Raw genomic sequence first — 23,782 nt, 5'->3', positions numbered from 1 at the left:
ATCAATATCCTCACCCACCAGTGAAATGCTGATTAGGTTAATTGGTAACTCTAAATTGCTTGTGTGTGTGTCTTGTAATCGGCTGGCAGCCCACTCAGGACACACTCCCACTCTTCACACTACTGTAAACTTCCTGGCAGACTCCAGGCTGACACAGTCCTTACAGGAAAAAGCAGCTTTCTAATGATGAATGGATGGACAATAATTCTAAGAGAAATGTACCAGTTCTTAGAATTTAATAAGCTGTTGCTCAAAAACTTGACCAAAGCTCTATTATATAATACTACAATAAACAGCATTGTGTAGACCCTTACATAACAAAAACCTAAGATATCGAGATATTATTCTGTAATCAAAATAGCACAATTCTAGCAATGCATCACATCTCCTCTAGTGATCTGAAAAAATATTACTTGAATGTGAAATCCAACTAATTTATAGGTATTATATCTTTCCCTGTCTATGTTCTCCTTTCTTATTTTAAAGTAAGTTGACTTAAAACCAATCATCTCTGCAAACCTAGATTGTCCCTATGATATAATATACGGTAGATGTATAGAGTAATGAGGGGCAGTGCAGATTCACGAATACAGTAAAATAATTTATTTTAGCAACAGAATGCTTACATTTAGCAGCTTTCATTTAGTGTTTATTGAAATTGAATTCTGAAGGGATTCTGTACATCTGAAATACATTTTAAAATGGAAGCTGAATTCTGAAGAGCATCAGAAGAAATGTAAACGTTGAGCTTTAATACACATATTAAACACACTCAATTACTATTTTACACTTACTAACTGAGCTGCTGCCTGGCAACATGGATTCTGAACACAGTACTCTATATCCAATCACATGCAATTGCAGGATTGAGCTGAAATGTAATTTCACCTTTCTTTTTAGTAAGTGTATGTAGTTTTTAAAAGGACATTGTTATGTCAAGGATGTGTAATAATAAGGTTAGCAGTATAATAATTTGTATCAGCTACAGGGTTAAAGTCATCCCACTCAAGCTATCAGTAACATCCAATTCAAAATTCTGCCAAAAACAAAACGGTACAAAACTGTAACTGATAATAAGGAGCAATAAACAAGATTGCAATTTTACCATGAAGAATTGCTTTCTTTTTTTAGTTACATTATACAGTGAAACTTGTACACCAAGGACTTAACAGAAATCAACTCACCCAACAACAAACAATATCATTAATATTACATTTTCCTTATTTCAGAAAACAACATTACTTATTTCATACTATGGAATCACACAGGCAGTCACACTGTAACACAGAAGCAGCACGGATGCTTCAGAGATGTCCTCAAGACAAACGTAAAGGATTACAGTATCGACACCAACCTGTGTGAGAGTATTTCCCAGGACTGTTACGATCCCTGCCTCCCGGCAACAGAAGAGGCAGAAGTAGGCGTAGCCCTACTCCATCAGTTTACCTATCAGTTTTCCTATTCACCACCACACCCCCGTCTCATCCTACTTAAACACCTGTCTTTCCCTACCTCCTTGCTCAGTATTGGTTTTTCCTTTCGAGCTTCCTGGTTGCGCTACTCCTTCTTCTACCTTGTGTTCTTCTTGGCTTTCGGTTTACGGTTTTTCCCCTTTTGACTACGGCTTTTCGGATCACGGCTTGGCTTCGTTACTCACGCTCTGTTTTGGATCTCTGGCTACCCCTGGACTATCGGATTGCTCTATTGTCTACGATTTAGGATCACGCTTTGGCTTCGGTAACTCGTTCCCTTTTGGATCTCTGGCTTCCCCTGGACTCTCGGCTCGTTCCTTCGACTACGGCTTTCTTTGGATCACGGCTAGGCTTTGTCAGCTCCTGCAAGTGGGTTCACTCACTGGTTTCGGTTTCTCTTACCGAATCCATAACAAGGACAGCCTCAGGCTGATAGATCTCACAACAGGAAAAGAAGTAGAAATGGCAGAAACACAGTGTGTTGGAAAAGATCAACATCCCGGAATCATCCATTTAGTCACACATACACATATATATATATAGCCAATATATAGACAGACTCTGTCTGTCTCAGACTGGCTTATTCAAACACTTTGCCAAGAGACGACACCACTGACTGTATCTCAGGTTTAGCCCTGGCTAACATCACTATATTTACACCATGACTACACTACATCATACTGCCACGATATTGATTTTGTCACATGAACATTCTCAATTTGCACATATTTACACATTGACAACCCAAAGGTCATTCTCAATCTTTATTCCAGGTTTACAGGGAAGGTCATTTGTAGGTTCAGGTTTAAGTCTTACAAAAGACTGCAACAGATAGTCTGATGTTTTTAAATGAGGGTATGGCGTGTTACAGATGTTTTACTCTGGGTGTTTGTAGGGTAATTGTTAGGCTTGATATTATATTCGGTTTTGAAATTCAGTGTGTCAGACTTTGTCTTGAAATGTCAATGTTACATGAGTGATCTGTTCTTTGGCATAGTGGTCTTGTACCTGTAATTATATCTCCACCAACAGAAAGAAGCAGTTTTCTCAAACTTATACAAAATATGGTTTTATTACTCAAGATCCTTTCTTGCAGACAGAGAGCATGCAAGATCAGCTTGGAGTTTAAGAAAAAATATCAATGTTCTAAAATATGAATTCCAATGAAAATGAAAAGATTTATTTAAAAATGTATCATATGTTGTACCACGCATGGGATAGTTAATTACACAGATTTGACAAGCAGAGTTTTAGATGACTACTGTTACCTGTTTCTGTGACACATGTTTTATTTCCTTTTGTAGTTAATATGCAATAACATCCATTTGTGAGTCAAATGGACTGTTGAAGTTTTGTAAAGCAATTATAGTCACTGCAAAAAAAAAAAAGACAAAATCCTACCTTGTTTTTTTATTGTAAGAAAAGTCTAATCAGTACATTTGTTTTCGGGAGATAGGAATGTCAAAAACAGACAGTATTTCAAGCTGGACCATTTCAAATCAACAAAATGATTTTTTCCTCGACATAAATGTTGCTTCTCAATCACAACACAGACGCACAAAATCATATACGTGTTGTAATGAATAACAGAAAACCAAGGTGATTGGAAACATGAAGTATTTGCTCTTCTATCAGTACAGTGTTCAACATTTTTTTCTGACACCATATCTGTATGCATTTTTGTAGTGCTCTAACAGCGGTGTTACCTGATCCCAGCAGGTAAGCAGGGTGGGGCCTGGACAGTATTGAGACACCTGCAAGCACAACCAGGGTGCTGTAAACCCATAGTGTTGGTGGACCAGTAGATGGCATCCTCCCTCCCCCTGAAGCAGAATGAGCCAGAGGACACCGTGCTGGAAGAGACGCTGTTCCTTGAATGTCCATGCCCGTGTTCCGACCATGTCCTGGTCATTAAAGTAGGGATGTGTTAATCTTTGCGACCCGGCTGTTTCACTGGGTTGTGAATCCCTAGGCAACTGCTAATTTTACATAATAAAGATTTCTCTGCTTGGCTGGGATTGAGCATGTTCCCACAAATGTAATGCAGAAGCGTTTCCAAGATCTGACAATTTCACGTACAGCAGGAACAGTAGGTCCTTTTTCAGGCCATAAAGGCTCATGGGGAATGGGGGGCAAGGGCCACCATTTTTCTCAACTATCCAACACTGGGGGTGGGGGCGATGTGGTCAGCATCACACTCCGGCCGGCCTGTTACCCCCAGAAGGATTAACCCCCGGTTCTCACTTGGAAAGCAGGATGAATGGACCTGGGAGCAGTCTGGCAGGAATTAAAGCAAGCTCCATCGCTTGCCCCTTCTGAGCTGCCATGGCTCCTTCATGTACAGTAAAGCATCAATATTCAGGGTTCTGCCTTCCCCATTTCACCTGTGACCGCTTTCTGTAATGCCTGTGACTGTACAGCTATGGGTGTCATGTGAGATATAAGTCTCCATGGGCCCCTAAGTTTTCACAGACTCGGTTCTCGTGTGCCGTACAAGGATAACAACAGGGATGAGAAGCGAGAGACAGAGACGCCCCGCAGGAGCAGGAGAGAGAGAGCTGGTTGAGAGGGGAAGGGAGTGAACCTCTTTCACCTCCAGCCCTGTAGGCGAGCCGTCCACTGCATTTTCTTTGTGGTCCTCTCTGTTATCACTGTGCTGTAATGAACTGTATAAGAGCACGGCAGCGCTGCATTTATTAAAGTCATAAAAATACGGAGCCCAGGAGGGGCCATCGGTAGGAAAAAATAAAGTTATATCGAGGGAACGATTTACAATTCGTGTGCACAAAAAAGTTATATCGAGGGATAGGCACAAAATAACTAAATTGTTCCCTCGTTTTAATTAGTGCACACGAAATAATGTTTTCTAACTCTTTCCTTCATTTTCTTTGTGTCACGGTAGTCGCACGCACATAGAAATTTTCCAAAACGCCAGCATTATTTCCGGCTCCTGACAACAACGCTATCAAACGCTTGTTAACACGTTACAGTGTATTTTATATTGGTACAATAAAGCCTAACTGACACTGCTGTAGATTAGGATAATGGATAGAGATGAGCTTATTTAGTTTATTTGGGTTTGGATATAAGTTATTAGGACATTGTAGCTACTGCACAGATGAGTTAGAAAACGTTATTTTGTGCGCACGAGTTAAAGAAAACCAAGGGAACGATTTCGTTATTTCGTGTGCACGAATTGTAAATCGTTCCCTCGATATATATTTTTCTTACTGAAGGCCCCTCCCGGGCTCCGTATAAAAACAAGACATTAAAAAGTTTTTTAAAAAGATGCAGACTACTAGGAATACAAAAAACTGAACGCCAATACAAGAGAAAGAATAATACCGTAATAATCATCTAATTTATCGGCACGTGTAGTAATTGGATTACGGGGGGGAGGATATTTTACGTTCACAGTATTTATTCTCACTAAAAATACCTACTACAATGACTTTTTCTGAAATACATAGCAGTTCTAACAATGATTTTACTACGGTAATGCTTTTTTTTCGAAACCATATTCTGTTTTCCCCATAAGATATTAAGCTTCGAGGCACCTGTCACTGTAAATACCTGTAAATGATGTCTTCTTCATTGGAAAAGTGTACGTTGTCTTAGAACACGATATTCGAACTGTTTCTCTGCTACTTCAGCAAGAGCCCTCTAGTGGTCACCAATGGTATTTGTAGTCGCAGCTACAGCGTTTGATGTTTTTATAGGGGGAATCCGAGCCTCTCTTCTTAATCGCTTGGCTCATGTCAAAAAGTCTGACAGAGACGTAGGACCCCCACCACAGTCAGCTACGAGTTCATTCAGGATTGAGAAGTACAAAGTTTGGGGTTTATTTTAGCTAAAGCATTGACCTTATGAATTACATATAATGCAATATGGAAACATTTCTGGATATAATGTTTATAGTTTATTGTTCAGAGAGCTGTCTTAAAATGTCAAGCTCCCAAATTAAATGCTGAATAATAAAGGACCAAGACTGAAGAAAGAGAGAGAGATTTTTGTTTCTTGCCACTCAAAAAAAACGTGCTGGTGTTTATTTTCCTGTATTATCTATCCAGAGTGAAACTATCCATTTCCTTACAATCTGACAGAGGTGCCAGGAGGAAGGGAGAATGACAGGTACCTCCCTGAAAAGGAAGAACTTATATGGAAAGCGTGTGTTTGATTTACTGTAGACTTGGCCCCTTTAAAACAGACACGGAGGAGTTTAAACAGAGTCTTTTAAGGGCAAATACCTACTACACTGTGCGTGGTAGCATGTTAGTGAATTAGTTTCTTACAGTAGAGACTGACAGGTATCAATCCCTATAGTATTCCAGAAAGCTGTACGCTACAGTACAGCACGGACCGATGGATAATAATAACTTATCTCCAAATAATAAAAAGTAGATAAAAGGCCTAACACTTAGACTTACAGTACTTATCGTTAAAAACAAATGGAGCTACAGAACTACAGCCTTGTTTATATCCCTGCCAGGAACTGCACTTCGTGGCCAGGCCTCCCTTTTCAGCGCTCTCTCTCTAGCTCGCCGGACAGGAGCGGAGACTGACAGGGCCGTAGACTTCCACTGCTTTGGAAAATGAAGCCAGGTCCCCGTTGATGCGCACATTCTGCAGGCAGCCAACAAAACTGGCGCTGACAGGGAGCTCTGGACGCTGCGAGGGATCTATGGAGGATAGAAAAAACAAGCACCGCTCACAATGCGATGGGAATGGCATGTGTGTGTGTGTGATGAGACTCTCGCACTGCACGTTCAACGCTGTGGAGGGTACAGCAGACAGCAGGGTGCCCATCTGTGCCACACTGCGGCATAGAAATAGTCGCCAACCTTCAGGTGTTTAAGCTTTAAGCATTAGAATGGCTTGGATACTTTCATTCATTTTTACCAGCTTCACTAATTCCAGTAAGAGAATCACATGAGCGTTCCAAATTAAAAACTGCTCAGAAATAAAATGCAAGACCTGCTGATGGTGGCAGCTATATTTTTTTTTTCACAGTGAAATTACGTGGGGTGGTTTACTACGGTTTTAGTTCAAATGACAATCTTGTAAATAAGAAAAAAAGAAAATTTTACAGAGCTTCTGCATTAAAAAAACATCCTTAAACTATTTACTAAATACACCTGAAGGAATTGGGTGATGAAGGGATAAATAAAGATCAATACTATCCTGGACATTAAGTCTGCAAGGATGTTTTTTGATCCAGCTGTTGCCAGATGTTCCATTAAAAACTATTCAGCAGTGAAGAGAACTGTATCTCTTTTAGACACTCAAAAAGAAAATGCAGAAACGTACAAGGAAATATGTCAATCCTGGTGGCCCTCTAGTACTTGGCCTGTGCGAGATGGGCCTAACAAGCTAGTAAAATACTGGTTGTTAGCACTGTCAGTGACGGACACTGTGTTACCTGGGATGCCGCCAACATAAAGAGGGTCTCTGGTCTGTGTTGTATACGAAGATGATGGTCCCACTGTATACCGACCCTCTGTGTCCACATCCAGTTGCACAACATTGTTTCTTTTAATTACTAAGGGAACATAAGTAACATCTTTGAGCTTACAATCAACTTGTTTGCAAATTAATTCCAGACAAAAGAGGACTGGCAGTATATCACCTTAATTAAAGTAACCAGCCCATCAGTCTGAATAAAAATCTCCAGGTTTGGAGGGTATATCATCTTATGACCTTACGTTAAGAGAAAAACATGAACTACTCAAGTTGTCCCTGAAATCTGCTCAGACATTATTTTAGAGCTGTGCTCATAAACACCAACATTAATGTTTTTCAGTTTCTGTAAAACTGGCATTTTTTAGAACAGTTCTACAAATCCAGTAACAGAGCAAAAGAGAATATTTTGTGAATCTGAATGTGTGTACCTGCTATACGGTGAAAAGCTCCATCACAAAAAGTGGGTTGTGGAGTTACAGCAACCCTGAAGTCACCTGCTCCATTGTTAACCTGCACAATGACCTGACAAGAACATTCACAGCAGGCTGATTATTCATATGAAAACCCAAGGGTGACAAAAACAACAATATAAAATAGAACATGTAATAGGTTTATTCCATGCTGAAAAAAAGAAGAAAGAGAACACAACGTTTCGGCCGCAGAGCCGTCTTCAGGTGTGAGAGAGACAGGGCAGTAGGCAAAGGTAAAGTAGCGGGAGAACAAAGGTTGGGAGGGAGGAGGAGTGAGAGTAAAATAGAACATGTTCAAAGTAAACTGTCTGTGCCGACAGAAATGTAGGCTTTGTGCTAAATACGATACAGATGTCTAAAATATATACTCTGCAACTGAATATTTAATTGAAGGCCTTCTCTGTGTCTGGTAGAGCTGTATTACTGCTTTATGAAAACAAATCCATGTTGCACCCAGCAGATCTACCGCTGTGAAATGTAAGACTGAATATTTCCATTCTTACCTCTCCCTTTTTGATAAATAAACTCAGGTGATGTCCACTCTGACCACTGACGTGGAAAAGGACACCGGTCAGGTTTCTTGGGTGAATCTCAAACACAAGCTCGAAATTTACACCAACAACAAAGGATTTGTCTGAAAAATAATAGACATATTAGGAGGTAGCGTTAACTGTGGGATTACACCGCAGAAAGATATTGTGGAAAAGAGCTGTTTGTACACATTGGCTTTATGTCTTTGCCCATACACGTACTGTATATACAATTTCACACAATTTCAGACTTTGTGTCTATAAATTCAGTCTATATATTCCGCACCCAAAATAAGAATTTAGAATTAACTGGACCTGTTTGTAGTAAGTCAAAAGTTGAATATACTGCATGTATCTAAAACAAACTTTGCATTGAAGTTCAAGTGTCAAATATTTCCTCAGCTTGCTCAAAACAGATATTTGTCAGATCCCATTAATAGCTAAGATTTTAGTAATAACTAATAAATAATTACAATTAACTAAATAGGTAGAGCAGCTCATTACTACTTCCCACCCACCATCACAGTGGGTCGGCTTGCTTCCAAAACACACACAAATTCTGCTGTTACCCCAGCAGGCAGAAGGTCTACTTCAAGAGTTGTATTAAAGTTAACAAAAGTTGTGTCATCAGTGAAACAATTATAGACAACTGTGCCTATATTATATTTGGTGAAGCCCTCCAGAAGCACAAAATGTAAATTGTGCAACAAGATGCTGGCTTGTTGTTCAGATTTTTCAAGCTTCCATCCTTCTCAAATCAGATTGAACTAATAAAGATGTTCAGACTCCTTCCATTAAAAACTTTAGTAAATGCAGGCAGCCCCTTCCACAAAAAGTCAGGAAATGCAGACAGATATACAAACTACTGTAGGTCATTTCTTGGACTAGCATCAGTTTTCTTGGACTGTTGAATTTCACTAAAGGAAGCAAATGCTTTTCACACATGATGTCGTCTGTTTTTTACACAATTGTCTTGACGTTTTCACCGTGAAAATGAAAATCAGGTACCTAAAACAACATATCCTCCATTTCCTGAGAAGTAGGCCCCACTTTCCATGTTCCCCTCAAAACAAGGAGGGACTCCATAGTTGTCAGTGGGCTCCGCCATTGGTCGATCATTCAGTTTGAAATTCCTGATACACCCAACGACACTATTTTTAGGAAGGATCTGATGCAGAAAAGAAATTAAAATCAGTTTAATGAACAAAAGGGATCCTGCATTGCAAAACACAACCTGAGATGTGTTTTATAACATTTAAATGTATTTTGTAATAACTTGTTTTTTAAAATGTCCTGCAATGCTCAATGTAGATTTAACCTTTCAGAAGAACATTCTGACTAATATAAAATAACTCAGTATCTGCGTGACACATCTCCTTTAAATCACTTTTCCGTTCTTCATCAGCAACAAAATTAAATTCAGAAGCAATAAGCATTTAAATTCAGAAGCATTCCTTGCAGAACGACTTTAACACGAGCTGAAATTTGCCCTGCTCGCCCTGGGCTCAGGACATTACCTGGAGTTTTGAGCTGGCACTTAAGGCAGGAACGTTTCCCAGATAAATTGGTGGCTGCAACTGGAGAGAGCTGACTTGGGTGAAGTCGCCATCCTGTGCGCGGAGGCCGTCAACGACAAGGCGGAAGCTGCGTTTTTCCCAACTGAACATGACCTACAGAACATTTGTACAGCAGTAATAAGAATTCTGTCCCTTTTCAAGCGATGGAATACAGTCATAGCGATATTTCTAACTGGAGTCTATCCCAGCAAGCAAAAGGTGCAAGCCAGGGTACACCCTGGACGGGATGGGACACCTTTGCAGTAGATTATAGTACACTACGGGACAGATGCACGGATACAGATACAAACACTGACACCAATTAACTCACCAGCACGTCTTTGAACTGTGGGAGAAAACCGGAGCACCCAAAGGAAACTGACACAAACACAGGGAGAACATGCAAACTCCACACAGACAGCACCCCAGGGTTGGGAAATTAACCCAGGGCTCCAGTGCTGTGAGGCAGCAATGTTAACCAACATGCCACTGTGCAACCCATGACATCCTTGTTAATTTCTATTCAAATACATGGTTCTATAGATCATAAAGCTTGGCAATTTAAAAATAGCCAACCGTGTGCTGTTAGGGTTGCTCTGGAAATGCTTAGTAATGAAGACTACTTGCTTTTTCTATAAATAAAATATTATAAAAGTAGCCCTAAATTTCAAACAAAATGAAGCTCCAGTTTGTGAGTTATAAATTTGTAATATGTAACATAAAACACATATTTATAAAGCAGTTATTTGGATTTTATTACTGACATGGAACTACACACAGTACTTACCAAACCATCATAAACTTGTTAACCATGATGTGTCAAATGCTTGTCATAAAGACTATAAACACACCATATAAAGGGGAGTATCCAAGACAAGAAATAAAATAAAGGACTCACTGTGTGCCATTTGCCATCGTTGTATTTTTCTTTATTAAATATTTTCCGTTTCTTTCCAGGAGAACTCAATGAAAGCTTAATCCGTCCATTGTTTATGTAGAGAGCCACATGTGAGGTCCCGAATTTATTAGCAGCGTAAAAGATCAAGCCTTCCTGGGACTTTGTTCGGATGTCGAGTGAGATATGAGACCTAGAAAGGAAACCGTTCGCTGATCAGGTTTCTGGTTTCGCAGGCACACTCCTCCAAGCTCCTAGAACTCTAGTGCAAAATTTGCTCTTTCCTTTCTCAGCACTTCTCAAGCAGCCTGGGAATGCGCCTAGTTGAGAACTGACCTTATCTGTATAGGAACATTTTAGAATGGGCTCTGTGGTTTTCTTAAGTACTGTCTTAAGGCACTCCACACTCCTGACAGAAAGTATTCTTTCTTGATACGTAGACATTTGATTGAATAGGTATGAACCACTAACGTTCCATTTCCTGTGAGTGTGACGGTTACAGGTACAGTATGTGTTCATTAAAGCTACTAACTGTATAAGTTCCAAATTCATTCTAATTTCATGCGTCCCTCCCCAGTGAGGGACGCATGAAATTAGGATGAATTTGGAACTTATACAGTGCAAATGTTTGCAGTGCCAGTAGAGCATGTTACTCATTACTATGGAAGCCCGTTTCCGCCAGGGAGTAAAAAAAAAAAACGCGCTATGGTATCTCAGAATGCCGACTTAGCATCTCAGAATGCCGACTTAGCATCTCAGATTTGCGACTTAGCATCTCAGATTTGCGACTTAGCATCTCAGATTTGCGACTTAGTCAGAATTGCGACTTAGTAAGTCAGAATTGCGACTTAGTAACTCAGAATTGCGACTTAGTAACTCAGAATTCCGACTTAGTAACTCAGAATTCCGACTTTATATCTCACATTTGTGACTTCGAAATAGCCATATTTCATTGTCTGTCCTTTTGTTATTGTAACGGATTCGGGTTCTAGGGCTTGTGCCCTCGCCGCTCCCACCCTAGTTGCAGCCCGTCTAGAAACAATCACTTATCTGAAAATCATGAGTGCTTGTTGTTGTTTTATGACTAAATCAAGGATGGTTGCAGAACTTGTATAAGGGTTTGACATTACTGCTAAAACTTTTTTCCAGGAGCATTAAATGATGGTGATGAGACATGAGACCAAGGGAGAATCCTATTCTAAATTCCTATGCCAAAAACACTGTTTAGAGACCATAGCCAGGCTGGGCAGTTACTGATGACTGATGACTCTTGTTCCCCAACTGTTTTGTATTACTACATGAGAGTACTGCCTTTGATTTGCTGATCTAGCTTGAGCTGATTATCTTAAGTATTTGGGTGGACATTAAAGTTACTATTTTTAGTAGGTTTAATTATCCAGTTATTGTTGAAACTTGATCACTTTATGTTTCTTCACAAATGCAATGCTTTTATGCTGGTATTTCAAAGAAACATGGATAAAATTAAACTTCAGTGTTAAACTGCTTCTGTTTATAATCTGTACTGAACAGATACCGGTCTGCCACCCTTCCCTAAAACAATACTGTTTATGATTGAATTTTTAAAATGTATCATTTGTGCTGTTATTGCATATACACTTATTGTCTGTAATCTTTTTTCTTTCATTATGTAAAGCCCACACCCATGAGCTTTTTCAAGAGAAATGCTTTAGAAATAAACTTCATTGTTTCAGAACTGGTACTTATTATAGCCATACTGAAATACATTTTCCTTTTTTCTGTAAAACATCTGAATGTTCTTAAATCAGCCCCAATGTGCAAGGTGACATTTTTTCAGAGCTGAATCCCAGTTATTCTGTCATCACAGAAAGGCTTTACTGCTCACACAAAGGATGGCGATGACGACAAGACAAAGAAAGATTAAAAGGGAATTCCATACCTGTCCTGAAATATCTGAGGAGTGACGTTATACTCCAGTCGGCCATGTGACTCGCCGAGCTGGAAGGCGTTTCTAACGCGGTCTGGCAGCCGGCACCCAGACGTGTTTTGCACTCTTTCGAGCTCCATTGCCTCCTCTTTCACTTCATTCCCCTTTGCAATAAAGAAGAGAACATGTTTTTAGCTTGGAGGCGCTGCTGCTTGCACAAGCGTGCAGTCTCTTAAAGTAAATGAAAGCCGGTTCATTTTTTTCCCCCACGGATAGACCATTTTGCTGTGTGGAAATAATGTTCAAATTGAGGGTTGCATCAGCCTTTGAGCTACAAAGGAACCTGTACAGGTTAATTCTTTGCTGAAAGGTAAAAAGATACAATAACAAGCCTTCGGCTGAGAAGCCTTACTCAGGTGGGTCAGGTTTCGTATGAGTCTGTTTGACACAGCAACATTGTATTGTGATTCTTAAACAATTAAATTTTTTTTATTATGATCCAAAGAATGGGTGATCACATACAGTAAACGCTCAGTTGTAGCCTTCCAGGACTGGAGCCGTCTACCACTAATATATGCACTGTACTCCCTGCAGCAGGGAAGTCCAGGGTGTTTCCCAGTGGGCTGGTGTCTCTGCAGGGCTTCTTTCTAACGTCTTTAATCAGCATAAATCAGCTTGTTTGGCAAGAATTTAACAGCTTTTCCAACTCTTCAAGTACTGAAGCCCTAAAGGAACCCAGAACCCTGCAGACACACCAGCCCTGCAGGATCAGGGGTGTGGTGCTACTGTACCTATTTCTCATTTGCAAAAAGCCTTATCATACCACCTCCATAAACATAAATATAAATGCAAGTACTGTACATGGCAACAAATGTCACTGAAAATATTCTTCAAATTACATTGCAAATTCACTAAATATGATACTTCATTATTTCATTTGCATTTATACATTTTGCATCTTCCACTGGAGCATAATGGCCCCTGATATTAGGGGAATTAAAATGAAATCTTTGTACTTTCCATCTACTTATAAATGGATGTAATGCTGTAATTTTACATGATTGTTTTAATGCTAATGTAAAAAATGTGTTTACTACAGTAGTTTCACATTATGGTCAGGAATCTGTTTTATCTGCCTAATGCAAAGTACAGTACCACAGCCAAGATTTCAAACAAACTTTCTGCAAATCAAGCGTCAATAATAAAATGAAAACTTTTTCCAAACACTGAATGATTTTTTTAAAATCCTTTACATTTCATAGAAGATGCCGTAAGTATTCACTATGTGACATTTATTCAGTGCACTTTAGTTTTCTGAACATGAAAGCATTTGTGCTAAAACAGAAAGACACTCAGTTTCAAAACTTATTTTGCCCACGTGCTGGTATTGCTTCCAAAGATGGTGTTTAAAGGATCAGGAGTGCAAGTATTGCCTGAGCCAGAATCCGATTGGTAAAAACTGTACAATTACAGATTATCCTGCGTTATGCAGCTGAACTGAAATTAATACATACCGACACTGATGTTTTTTTCATGCAATTTTACACATCTATACAGCATTCATACCATCCAAAACTCATGTGGATTCCTCGAAGCAAAAGATGCTGCAATTTCTACAGCCTTGGTTCTCCACCATGAACTCAGGGACCACAGGGAGCCTTTGAAACTGGAAGCGGACTAATAGATACTTGTAGAATCGGCTAAATCAAGCGCTAGTCAGATTTGCTTCATTCATGGATCCAGGTTTTAAAAAGCTTGTGATCAGTCAACTGACCTGCAGTTCTGCTTCTGTTTCATTTTTAAAAAACTGTCATTTGATTTATAAAAATTACACGTTCATTTCGTTTTAGGATTCGACTATGGTTGTATAAATCAAAGGCCTTCTACTTCTTTGCTATGAGAAGATGTTTGCATTTTTTGCCCTTACCAAATTTTATTTTCATCATAGTATAGTACTATAACCCTTGCATAAAGCCATTCTATTCTCACAAAACATTGGAAGTATTATCCACTGTCAAATGGCTTGAAGCCTTTCAGCACTATATGGTTCAGAAAGTGGCTTGAAAATGTTTTATCTGAACACTTCTGCACTAGCTAGACAGGACATATAGGAAAAGTGAAAAAATCAGAATAAAGTAAAGTGGAAGGTATATAATTTAAATAAACAAGAAGCTGGTGTGAAGGACAAATGGGAATATCATACTATAAGCAATCTGTTACTTTGATATTTGACTCATAACACTAGAGTCACAATGCCCAGGTAGTGCCTAATGGTTCCGGCTGTTTGGGTATTTAAACACCCAGATATACAAACACACAAATGGGGTTTTAAAGCGTGGTGCACTATAACCTGTCAGGAATAGGAACATTTGAACATCTTTGCTGAAAAACTGCTTTTACATTGGCAATGACATTTTACTGTATGTGCTGTAGTTCTTTGGGGAGCTCTTTTTGAGCCTTCTTCTTGTGGGAAGATTTTAGGTACTCTTTATAAAAAGATCAAAAAGATCTCATTTGAGTACACCTACACTGGAGAGAAATGAGCAGTGAGACCATGTAGCCACCACCGAGAGCATTATTAAAATAACTGTTGAGTAGCTAAAAGCTAGCTGTCTGTTTTTAGCTTGATTATTTAGAAATAAATGGTCTAGGGGCCCCTCAGTTTGCATGTTGAATTAAAATAAATAAGTTTGGATTTGTAAAAATTTCCTGCATGCAGGTGTTTAAACACCTTTTAAACTACTTAATTTCTTTAAAAATATAACATCTCTATGAGGTAGTTCAATATATTTTTAATGAACACAAAACAATTTCTAAAGAACAGTGTATAATCATCACCAAACAATATTTCTTAGAAATCTTGGCAGATTAATAAATAATAAAATACACACTTTGTAGTAAAACAAGCACAAAGAAAATCTAAGAATGGAGTTTTAATGTGTAATATGGATGGCTGGTGTAGAGGATACCAATTCAGCTTCTTTCATTCCTGTCTAGCGCTGTTCTTTTAAAAGAAACCTAAGCAAGTCTCTCATCATTTATGAGAATCCTCCCCACAGCAATAAGAGGTGTGACAGATCTCACAGTTAATATGATTTTATTTATTCCATCAGATACTGTTCTAAAGAGAAGAGGTATTTCAATTGTGTGGTGTAGTTTTAAACCTCTGTTAAACCTTCATGGACTGTCAGCTGAAAGCCTGTATGAATCTGGGCTCCAGCCTGTGGAACTACCAGGTCACGTCAGAAAGCACCAGACAACAGAATCATGGCGGACCCTGGACAGAGAGATATAGTTCCCAAAGAGACAGACGAGAATTATGTGCCACTAAGACAATTCAATCTCAGCATTATTTTGCTTTTTTAATCCTCTGTGAATGAAAAAAATGTTCTTAAAGTTTCACTGCACATTTCACTGAACTCTTGAGAGACAGTTGGTAGCTCAGTCTTTCATTATTCTGTGTGTCTGGCTCATCATTCTTTAAAATGTTTTAAACTGATCATTTTATGTATCTAATAATATATAACATAAGAGAAACATGATGGGACTGTTGTTGATGTACAACAATTAAAAACAATTTAAAACGTTATTATTCTCTATAAACATGACTACAATATATGAGTACTTTTGACCTTACTTTTACCCCAAAATAAAAATTCAGGCCGAAAGGGGTTAAAGAGAAGAAAGGGTTTAGTCACTAGAATGCAAAACAGATCTAAAACATGATTGTACAATGCAAATTTATTGAGTAATAAATGACTCATTTATTTTAAAATGATAATGCATAATGGAGTACAGCACAGTGAATTTAACAGATGTCGACATTTATTTCATTTTTAGACAATATGTTAATGTCGGTGATGTTTTTTTTGTTGTTTTAACACAAGCTGTTGTGAACCAGAAAAAGCAGAATAATTACAGTATATACTAGTGCTTGTACTGTTTGGTACCATTGTACCAAAATAAACACAATTACTCTTTTACCATCTTTATAATTTGTGCTAAAAACGTTATTGGTGATCTTAATTGTTTCAAATATAACACAAAGTTGGTTGCTGGTTGAAAGTGTTACTTTTTGACAAAGCACAATGAAGAAGCGATAATGACAAGTCCATTACAGTTCACTTTTTCATCGTTTTGAACATCCAATTCCTTCTCTTCATCTCTGAAAATAAAGCAGTATAAGAACATAAATATTGGAATAACTCAACAAAATTATTTTTAAAATATATGGTTTGACAAAATATTGTTCATTCTGACTGAATACATCAGCTATACAGTATATGCCCATATAAAACTGTATAGACAAAAATGTAAAATTAAATCTTTAACCCTGTGTGAAATTGTGTTTTATAAATTCCTTCGTGAATTTCCTTGGAGAAATAATGCTTACCAATACTAAGATAAAGTTTAAGATGGAAATTAAAGACTCACATAAAGAAACACACATTGAAGAAACCATTTATTAATACAAACTGTTTGGGATCTAATTATCACTTGAAACTACTGTACATTGTCTTCTGCACAGGAAAGGTGAGAAGTCGAGCCACTTGACTCATCAAGCCCATTCAGCTGTTAGCAGCTTACTGACCTAAAGATCTCATCTAGCATTTTCTTGACAGAAGCCAATGTGTTGGCTTCAACCACACAGCGGATAGCTTGTTCCAAACTCCCATGCCCCCTGCCTTAGCTTCGAGCTGCAGCAGTTCCCCTTGTAAAAGTATTCTAATGTCAATGCCGCCTGTGGCCCCTACTCCCAGGAGAGTAATTCATAAACCACACCACTGAAACAAAACGCCATGTTGAGGGACAAGCTTGTTATTAAGGACCTTTGTGATTTTAAGGAGTTCCTATAGTAGTTTTCCGCTTAGGCTGTTGCTTTCAAACTCTCAAGGAAACCAAAACTTCTTATACCCACCCTCCTTAAAGAGGAGCGGCTGAGGCTGGTTCTGGCCATCATTGAGAGGGGTGGTTTCTCAGCACTGCAAGATCCCACAGACACGTTTCCCGTTGAGCTGAATCTGCTCAAGTCCTCCGGCTTGTAGAGGACTGGCCTGGAATGAAACCATAAAGGAATAAGTTTCTCATAGCTTAAGGAATAGCTTGTTAGATTAACAATGGTGGCTTTATTATCTTTAAATGTATTAGAAGGAAAAAATATCATCTAGTTAATCTGTCTAAAACATATACAATACTTATACATTACATTTAACATACAAAATGTCCTGTATCTAACTCATGTGTATAAGTTACTGCCACCCTCAAAACAAAACTTTAAGTAGTATGATAAATGTATGTCCTGAAAGTTAAATACTTTCTATACTTAAAATGTATAAAAGCGTTGTTGGTAGATAAGATTAGTGTCCCACAGCAAGTCCCAAAGGATTGCATACAACCCCTAAAATTAGAGCTTTTTTCTAACACAGGGTAAAAAAAGTTTAAGGTCAAGTGTCTTCAAATTTAAAAAAGTGGGCTTCTAATAAAAACTTTAGTAGCTAGTGCAAAATTACCTTCTCATATAAACATTGGTAAGACAACCTTCAAATGTGTCTTTGCCCAGAATAATATTGGGTGTATTCATGCTCGTAACTAGTGAGGATGAGGGCTGATCTCTTCCTTCATCTTCTTCATCAATGCGCAGTGTGATGCTGAGGAATAATTAAGAAAAAAAAAATATTTCCTAGTGCAATAAAGTGCATCTATTATTCTAGCAGTAGAATAAACAAATTTGAATGAAAAACACAACTTCTGGAAATGAGTAGCAATTATGTATGAGAAACAAATGGGAAAAGTACAGTAGGACCAAGGCCATTGTAAGAGTCACGCACCTCTGTAGAATGTACTATCTTTTATTCCTGGTAGGATTTGTAACTTTAACTGGCTTATTTTGTGCCTGACCTTCTCAGACTTAGCATTAGTACTGGAATGGGAAACCTCAAAGGAAAACCAGGTGTCTTTATTTTTTAATGATATAGAGGGACAGGAAGGTGGCGATCTTTCATCTTGGTTAGAATTTACAAAGCACCAGTATCACCAGTAACAGGATTCTGATTATTGTTCATTAAGATCTCATGACACTCTCTGAAAGACTAGAGGTGGTAACACTGGCGTCTCGGTTAAACTACAATTGGGTTTGGATAATCTGTCTAAAATTCCCCCATGGTCATTTCTCATGTTTTGACTTGCACTTGTGACTATGCTGAGTTTGCCTGCTGGTGTATTACAGTTGCTATGTGTCACCCAGGATGGGTACTCCAGAGCTAGATTAAATGAGCATGTACAAAGTGCTGTGGGATGAAAGGTATTGTACTGCATTAATCTCATTATTATTAATTATATCTAAGTTTTTGGATTATGTTGAGAGTTTGGGTTAAAAGAGGTGAGTTTCTGATTTGTGAAAACATCTTAAGCATTGCCTCAGTGCTTGTACTGTCTGATACTGTTTTGAAATAAAATTCCTGGTGTACTGATGTACTGTACAAACCTTTGGCTGGTCTTTGCTGCTGTTAGGTAGTGCCATTTTCCATCTTCATACTTATAGTTTGACTTCCATACTTTATCCTTGAATTTAAAGACCACAAAGCCATTATCCAGTGAAAGTTCCATCCCAGTATCCTAACGATGGAAAAAAACAACATTACTCTAGTAGTGAATCATCCTTTTTTTCACTTTTTCAATAATGTCATGTTTGTTCTCTCATCTGCCAGCTTCTGTTCCTGTCCAGTTTTATTACAGTATTCCTAGAATACACTTTTCCACATTTCTTTCTGCCGCTTGCAGGAGCAATGGGCTAATCTGGTTTTAATATCCCCGTGGTAAAAACAACATAAAGGTACTGTATTGTGATACTCAGCTGTACACTACACAATGTACAGTAGCTGCGTTATTCAGCCGTCGCTGTTCATGGTCATTTTCCAGCCCAATTACTTTAGCTCATGCTTTACAGGCTCTGCTAGCAAAGTTGGTTCGTCCCGGGCACAGCTGAAATAGTTTTGACTCAAGCTCTTGAAGCCACGGGCACAAACGTGGACGCTGCTAGAACACATCTGTTTGTTGCAGCACTGCTTTTGTAGTTGATATTGTCGTTGGCGTACACTGGAGCTGCAGCACGTCAAGGCTGAGTGCAGGACAGGGACAGGGACTTGGGGAGAGACACACAGATAAACTGTATACAATATATGTGTGTACTGTACGTCATCATTTAGAACCTGACTGCAGTTCCAAGTTTTTCTATGCAAGCTGTTTCCAGATTTAACAATGAATAGAAGAAAATAACTTCAGGAGAAATATACTGATGAATACAAATACATTAAGTTATTGATCAGGCAACTCACACCCTCTAACTGTAAAGTTTTCCTGATAAAATGAGGACACTCGGGACTGCCGTTACGGACAGCTGCCTCATCAGTGCCTGTGGTACATTATAAAAGAGAAGAAGCAATCTCCTCAGTGACAAAAAAGATGAGTGAATCCGGGCATTACACTGAAGAAGAATTAATTATCTTGCCTTTTCCCCATTACCTCTTTGTATATGGTGTCTTCTCTGCACTTTGTTATTTTTTTCTGGAATTGCCAGTTAGTTTCTTACAGCAGAAGAAAGCAGAAGAAGAAAGCAGCTGTAAAAGAAACCTACTGCCTGGCTGTTGTGAAGAAGGAGACCCGTCTTCTCTGTGGTCCGGAAGCCCATTGCCACCATGACATCTTTACCCAGGTCAAAGCTGTCCGCCGAAGTCGTCAGAGAGCTGCCCAGACTGAAAGTTGCATCGCGTGAAATCTAAGAGGAAGACAAAGATGGTCAATAAACAAGAGCCTCCTTTCAGGAACCAATAAGACTACCGAGATTATATCTGTTATTATTAATTATTATTCATTCTTTCTCACATGCTTCAATCCCACATGCCCTGCATTTGCATCTATTTCAACAGCTGGACATTTGTGGAACAATCTGAAGTATCTTGTTTAGAAGTACAACAGCAGTGACCAGACCTGGGGTCTGAACCCACCCCCCATCCTTTGACCCCCTTGGTCACAAAAAGCCAACCCGAGCATCATGTGTGTTTTGACCTATATAGTACTCTAAAACCAATAAGTATTTTGGTAGCAGTCTGGTCTTATTGTTGTTCACAAATCACAGAGCAGAATGAAAACACAGGAAGATTAAAATATAACCAAACTCATACTGATACTGAAAAATGACCTGGTTTTATTACAAACTCATCTTTGTGATGAGTTAAAGAGTACACTCAATTCTGGTTCTGCAAAAATAGGTTTAAATCATTTATAACTCATGAAATATTCATATTTTATGTTGGTTTCAAACTGAGCTACTATAAGAAGTAGGAAGAATTATATAATAGTATAAGCTCTTACAATTCAGTAAGTACAGTATGCTATTCGTACTTAAACCCTATTTTAATTTAAGAGAAAACATGCTAACATAGAGGTCACAAAGAAATTTTCATTTTAAACAAACACTTACCAAGAAGTCATTAGGACATCCCGGACTCACACCCACAGATTCCTCAAACTGAGCATTGCCTTCTGGGCTCTGAATATTTTTTAGGCATCCTTTCAGAGGCGGAGTGGTAATATTTTTGCTGGGGAACAAAGGAAGTATAATGAAAAAATCAGACTGGGGGAGAGAATAAGAGCCAAATATAGGGGACCAGTGAAATAAGGGCCATAAAAATAATATTTCAATGACGTACTTCATTGAAGATATTTATATATATTGAAGCTGAAAGCTGTAACAAGTCCACAATGTTAATGAAAAAAAAATGTTTAGAATATTTTTAGACATAATATTTAATAATTTAAATGCATAACTGCATATGACAATGGGTGTAATGGTGGCACAGTGGTCAGCATTGCTGACTTGAAGCGGTGAGGCCCTGGATTCAAATTCTGGGGTGGAGTTTGCATGTTCTCCCCATATTCATGTGGGTCTCCTCCGGGTGCTCTGGTTTCCTCCCACAGTCCAAAGGCATAGTGGCACTGTGACACCGCGTAAGGCTGAGTCCCATAGGGGTATTACCTTCCCCGTGAAACATGTATTTTTTTCTAAGCCTCCCGCTGCCCATGATGGCAGCATGCAGATCACATGCAGTTTGACATTACACTAGCAATCACTGAAGGAGGCATCAGCTGTGCTTCCTGCTCCAGACAAGATAAATGGAGCGCCGAGAGGGCAAGGAGATGGCGATGACCAGGAGCTAAAGCCAAGGATGAACTGTCAGATTACCTTGTGCCGGTTGCTTGCCGGGATAGGCCCTTTCATTTTGCTTTCTTACTTCAGATGGCATTTTTGGACAGAAAGGGATACTTTACATAAAAGGTTGGAAACCCTTGTCTGGATTAACTGCCTGAAGTAAAGTTCTAGTAATATAGCCCCAAACGTAGTAAAAAAGGAGCAGAAACAGATCATTCTCATAGTGTAATATTTTCCCAACATGAAAATTATGTAATTATGTAAATTACAGAAATTTAGCGATACTGTGTCATTAAGGTAAACATTCTTACCTTTCTCTTATGGACATTGGTATTCCTCCAATGTAGTATTCTGTGTAGGTTCCAATACCATTATAGTCTGAGATCAGTTTTTCAGCACCAGAAATTATAAATTTATCTCGGGTCAAAATTATGTTAAAAGATTTTAAGGTATCCTATGAAAATAAAAAAGTACATAAAAATGTTAGAAATAGAGCATTGTACATTTGATGGTATAACAGCATCCCAACTACAAGACTTCAGGTCATGTTTGTTTTCCTTATGTATATTTTCTACCAAATTTTGACAACTTGTCACAGAATAGACTCTGTGGTGACAGTGTTCTGACATCAAAACCCACATCTTAAAACACACACAACCAGTCTGGTGAAGCACATCATCACGTGGTATTTGTACATTGGAAGAGCAGAGAATTACCTGCCAATTATTAGAATTGCTTTTAGAAATGGGAACAATTTCTCAATTTAAAACCAAATCACAATGCTACAAAACCAATACAGAGAAAGGCAACTCCATTCAGTCAATGGGTCGATACAAGAGCAGTGAAATGCAAAATGGGAATGCTTTTACAAAAGCATTATTAAAAATGTATTATAACATCCCGTCTTATAGAAGAATGGTGCAAAACTCCAAACCTCACAGTTCATACCACTCACGTCAACAATGAATGTTTTACAATACAATGTATTTTTATCAGTGTTCCTTACTGCATACAGTAAGCACTTAATAAAATTCATGAATCTCGATGTACAATGTATTCTTAAAAAGGACCAATATGTCCACAAAATCTGTATTGTAACACATCATTTAACAATGTTTGTATTGTATTGCTTTTATAAACAATTCGTAAAAGATATATTTTAGCAGACAAAAAAAAGCACTCTTACCGAAGGAAATATTTTATTTTCACCCCTGCTTTCCTTCAATGGTGCGTTCCTTTCTTTACTCCTCCATACTATGAAACCGTTTTCAATGCTCACAGAGTAGAAGGAGTCCTGTATCAAAACCAAATCATCCCATGTTCATGTTAAACAGACCTGGAGCTCAAAATACAATCTCCATTTATTTTAAACCTATTAGATATCTTCTGTACAGTTGTCACGGATGTCTGAAGGGACAGACCGTGGAATGACAGGAGTGAATAGACCCTATGCGTAGTGGCGAGATGGAGGTTAGCCAGGGTTCAGCTGTTCAGGAAATGCCATATAGAAACCGATGCCCTCAGGTAGAGGACGTGGGGTGACCTGGATGCTAGGTGGACCTCAGGACAATGCTGAGAGAAGCAGAATAAGTGACCCAGAAATATATAGCCCCAGAGAGAGAGACACAGGAAGGACAGCAAAGCACAGGAAACCAGGGACAGGACAGAGCAGGAGCGCCCTCTGGCTGCAGAGGGGGTGACAACAGTATTACGTGTCCTTCTTTCAAAGACTGATTTGTGAAATGCCTAGAAGTATTTTATTTAACTCATTTTATGTTCTTTATGGACTAAGCATGTATCTTTCAAAGACATGGGTGGAAACCTGTGCTCAAGGTATTGACAATACTCTGTGCTTTACTTCATCATCTGCTGTCATTCGGTTAAGAATCCAGACATCATCAGAAATTACAATGCTCTGTTCTGCAGTATATTACCATTATAAGTGCATTTCTAAAACATTATCACCAAAAACATTGGTGTCTCAATCTTGAAATTTAAGTTCCAAATACAGCTCTGTTTAGAGATGCATTTACATACCTTTATATACCAAGATAGCTTTTTATCATGAATTGATCAAGTTAAGTACCTCATTTCCAATGTAGAACAGTAACCCGTTTTCTGCTCTGCATAGAATGTCCTGCCTAAATGTCCCAACGCTCTTGCCGATGGCAATCTTTGCATATCCAGTGCCTTCAAAGTACCAAAACTCAGATCCTCGTTTATATCTGAAAAACAGAACCATCCACAAAATCCACATGAGTCATGAGTCTGGATATAGCCATTAC

At 38.6% G+C, this 23,782-nt stretch overlaps 1 protein-coding gene across 4 annotated transcripts in view; it reads right to left on the bottom strand.

Annotated features, from left to right (window-relative positions):
* Window positions 1-1,184: 1,184 nt before the first annotated feature.
* Window positions 1,185-23,782, bottom strand: part of LOC102696521 (laminin subunit alpha-3) — a 126,663-nt gene continuing 104,065 nt past the window's right edge. For 2 of the 4 annotated variants that reach the window (XM_015353649.2, XM_015353651.2), the window contains exons 63-78: window positions 23,584-23,722; window positions 22,684-22,791; window positions 21,809-21,951; window positions 20,769-20,886; window positions 19,923-20,063; window positions 18,774-18,904; window positions 17,800-17,937; window positions 17,208-17,343; window positions 12,302-12,453; window positions 10,387-10,576; window positions 9,450-9,602; window positions 8,941-9,100; window positions 7,906-8,036; window positions 7,361-7,454; window positions 6,892-7,011; window positions 1,186-6,151 (exon numbers count right to left, since the gene is read on the bottom strand). In XM_015353649.2, the coding sequence (XP_015209135.2) occupies window positions 6,006-6,151; window positions 6,892-7,011; window positions 7,361-7,454; window positions 7,906-8,036; window positions 8,941-9,100; window positions 9,450-9,602; window positions 10,387-10,576; window positions 12,302-12,453; window positions 17,208-17,343; window positions 17,800-17,937; window positions 18,774-18,904; window positions 19,923-20,063; window positions 20,769-20,886; window positions 21,809-21,951; window positions 22,684-22,791; window positions 23,584-23,722 (2,200 nt within the window). In that variant the 3' untranslated portion in view covers window positions 1,186-6,005. Of the gene's footprint in view, window positions 6,152-6,891; window positions 7,012-7,360; window positions 7,455-7,905; window positions 8,037-8,940; window positions 9,101-9,449; window positions 9,603-10,386; window positions 10,577-12,301; window positions 12,454-15,625; window positions 16,455-17,207; window positions 17,344-17,799; window positions 17,938-18,773; window positions 18,905-19,922; window positions 20,064-20,768; window positions 20,887-21,808; window positions 21,952-22,683; window positions 22,792-23,583; window positions 23,723-23,782 lie in introns of those variants that run through there. The other 2 variants (XM_015353650.2, XM_015353652.2) reach the window with 2 other exon arrangements.

Source organism: Lepisosteus oculatus, chromosome 6 (genome assembly GCF_040954835.1).
Source record: "Lepisosteus oculatus isolate fLepOcu1 chromosome 6, fLepOcu1.hap2, whole genome shotgun sequence".
In the NCBI taxonomy this organism is placed as follows: Eukaryota; Metazoa; Chordata; class Actinopteri; order Semionotiformes; family Lepisosteidae; genus Lepisosteus; species Lepisosteus oculatus.
The sequence above is the reverse complement of the archived record's forward strand: the minus strand, read 5'-3'. Positions and strand labels throughout refer to the sequence as shown.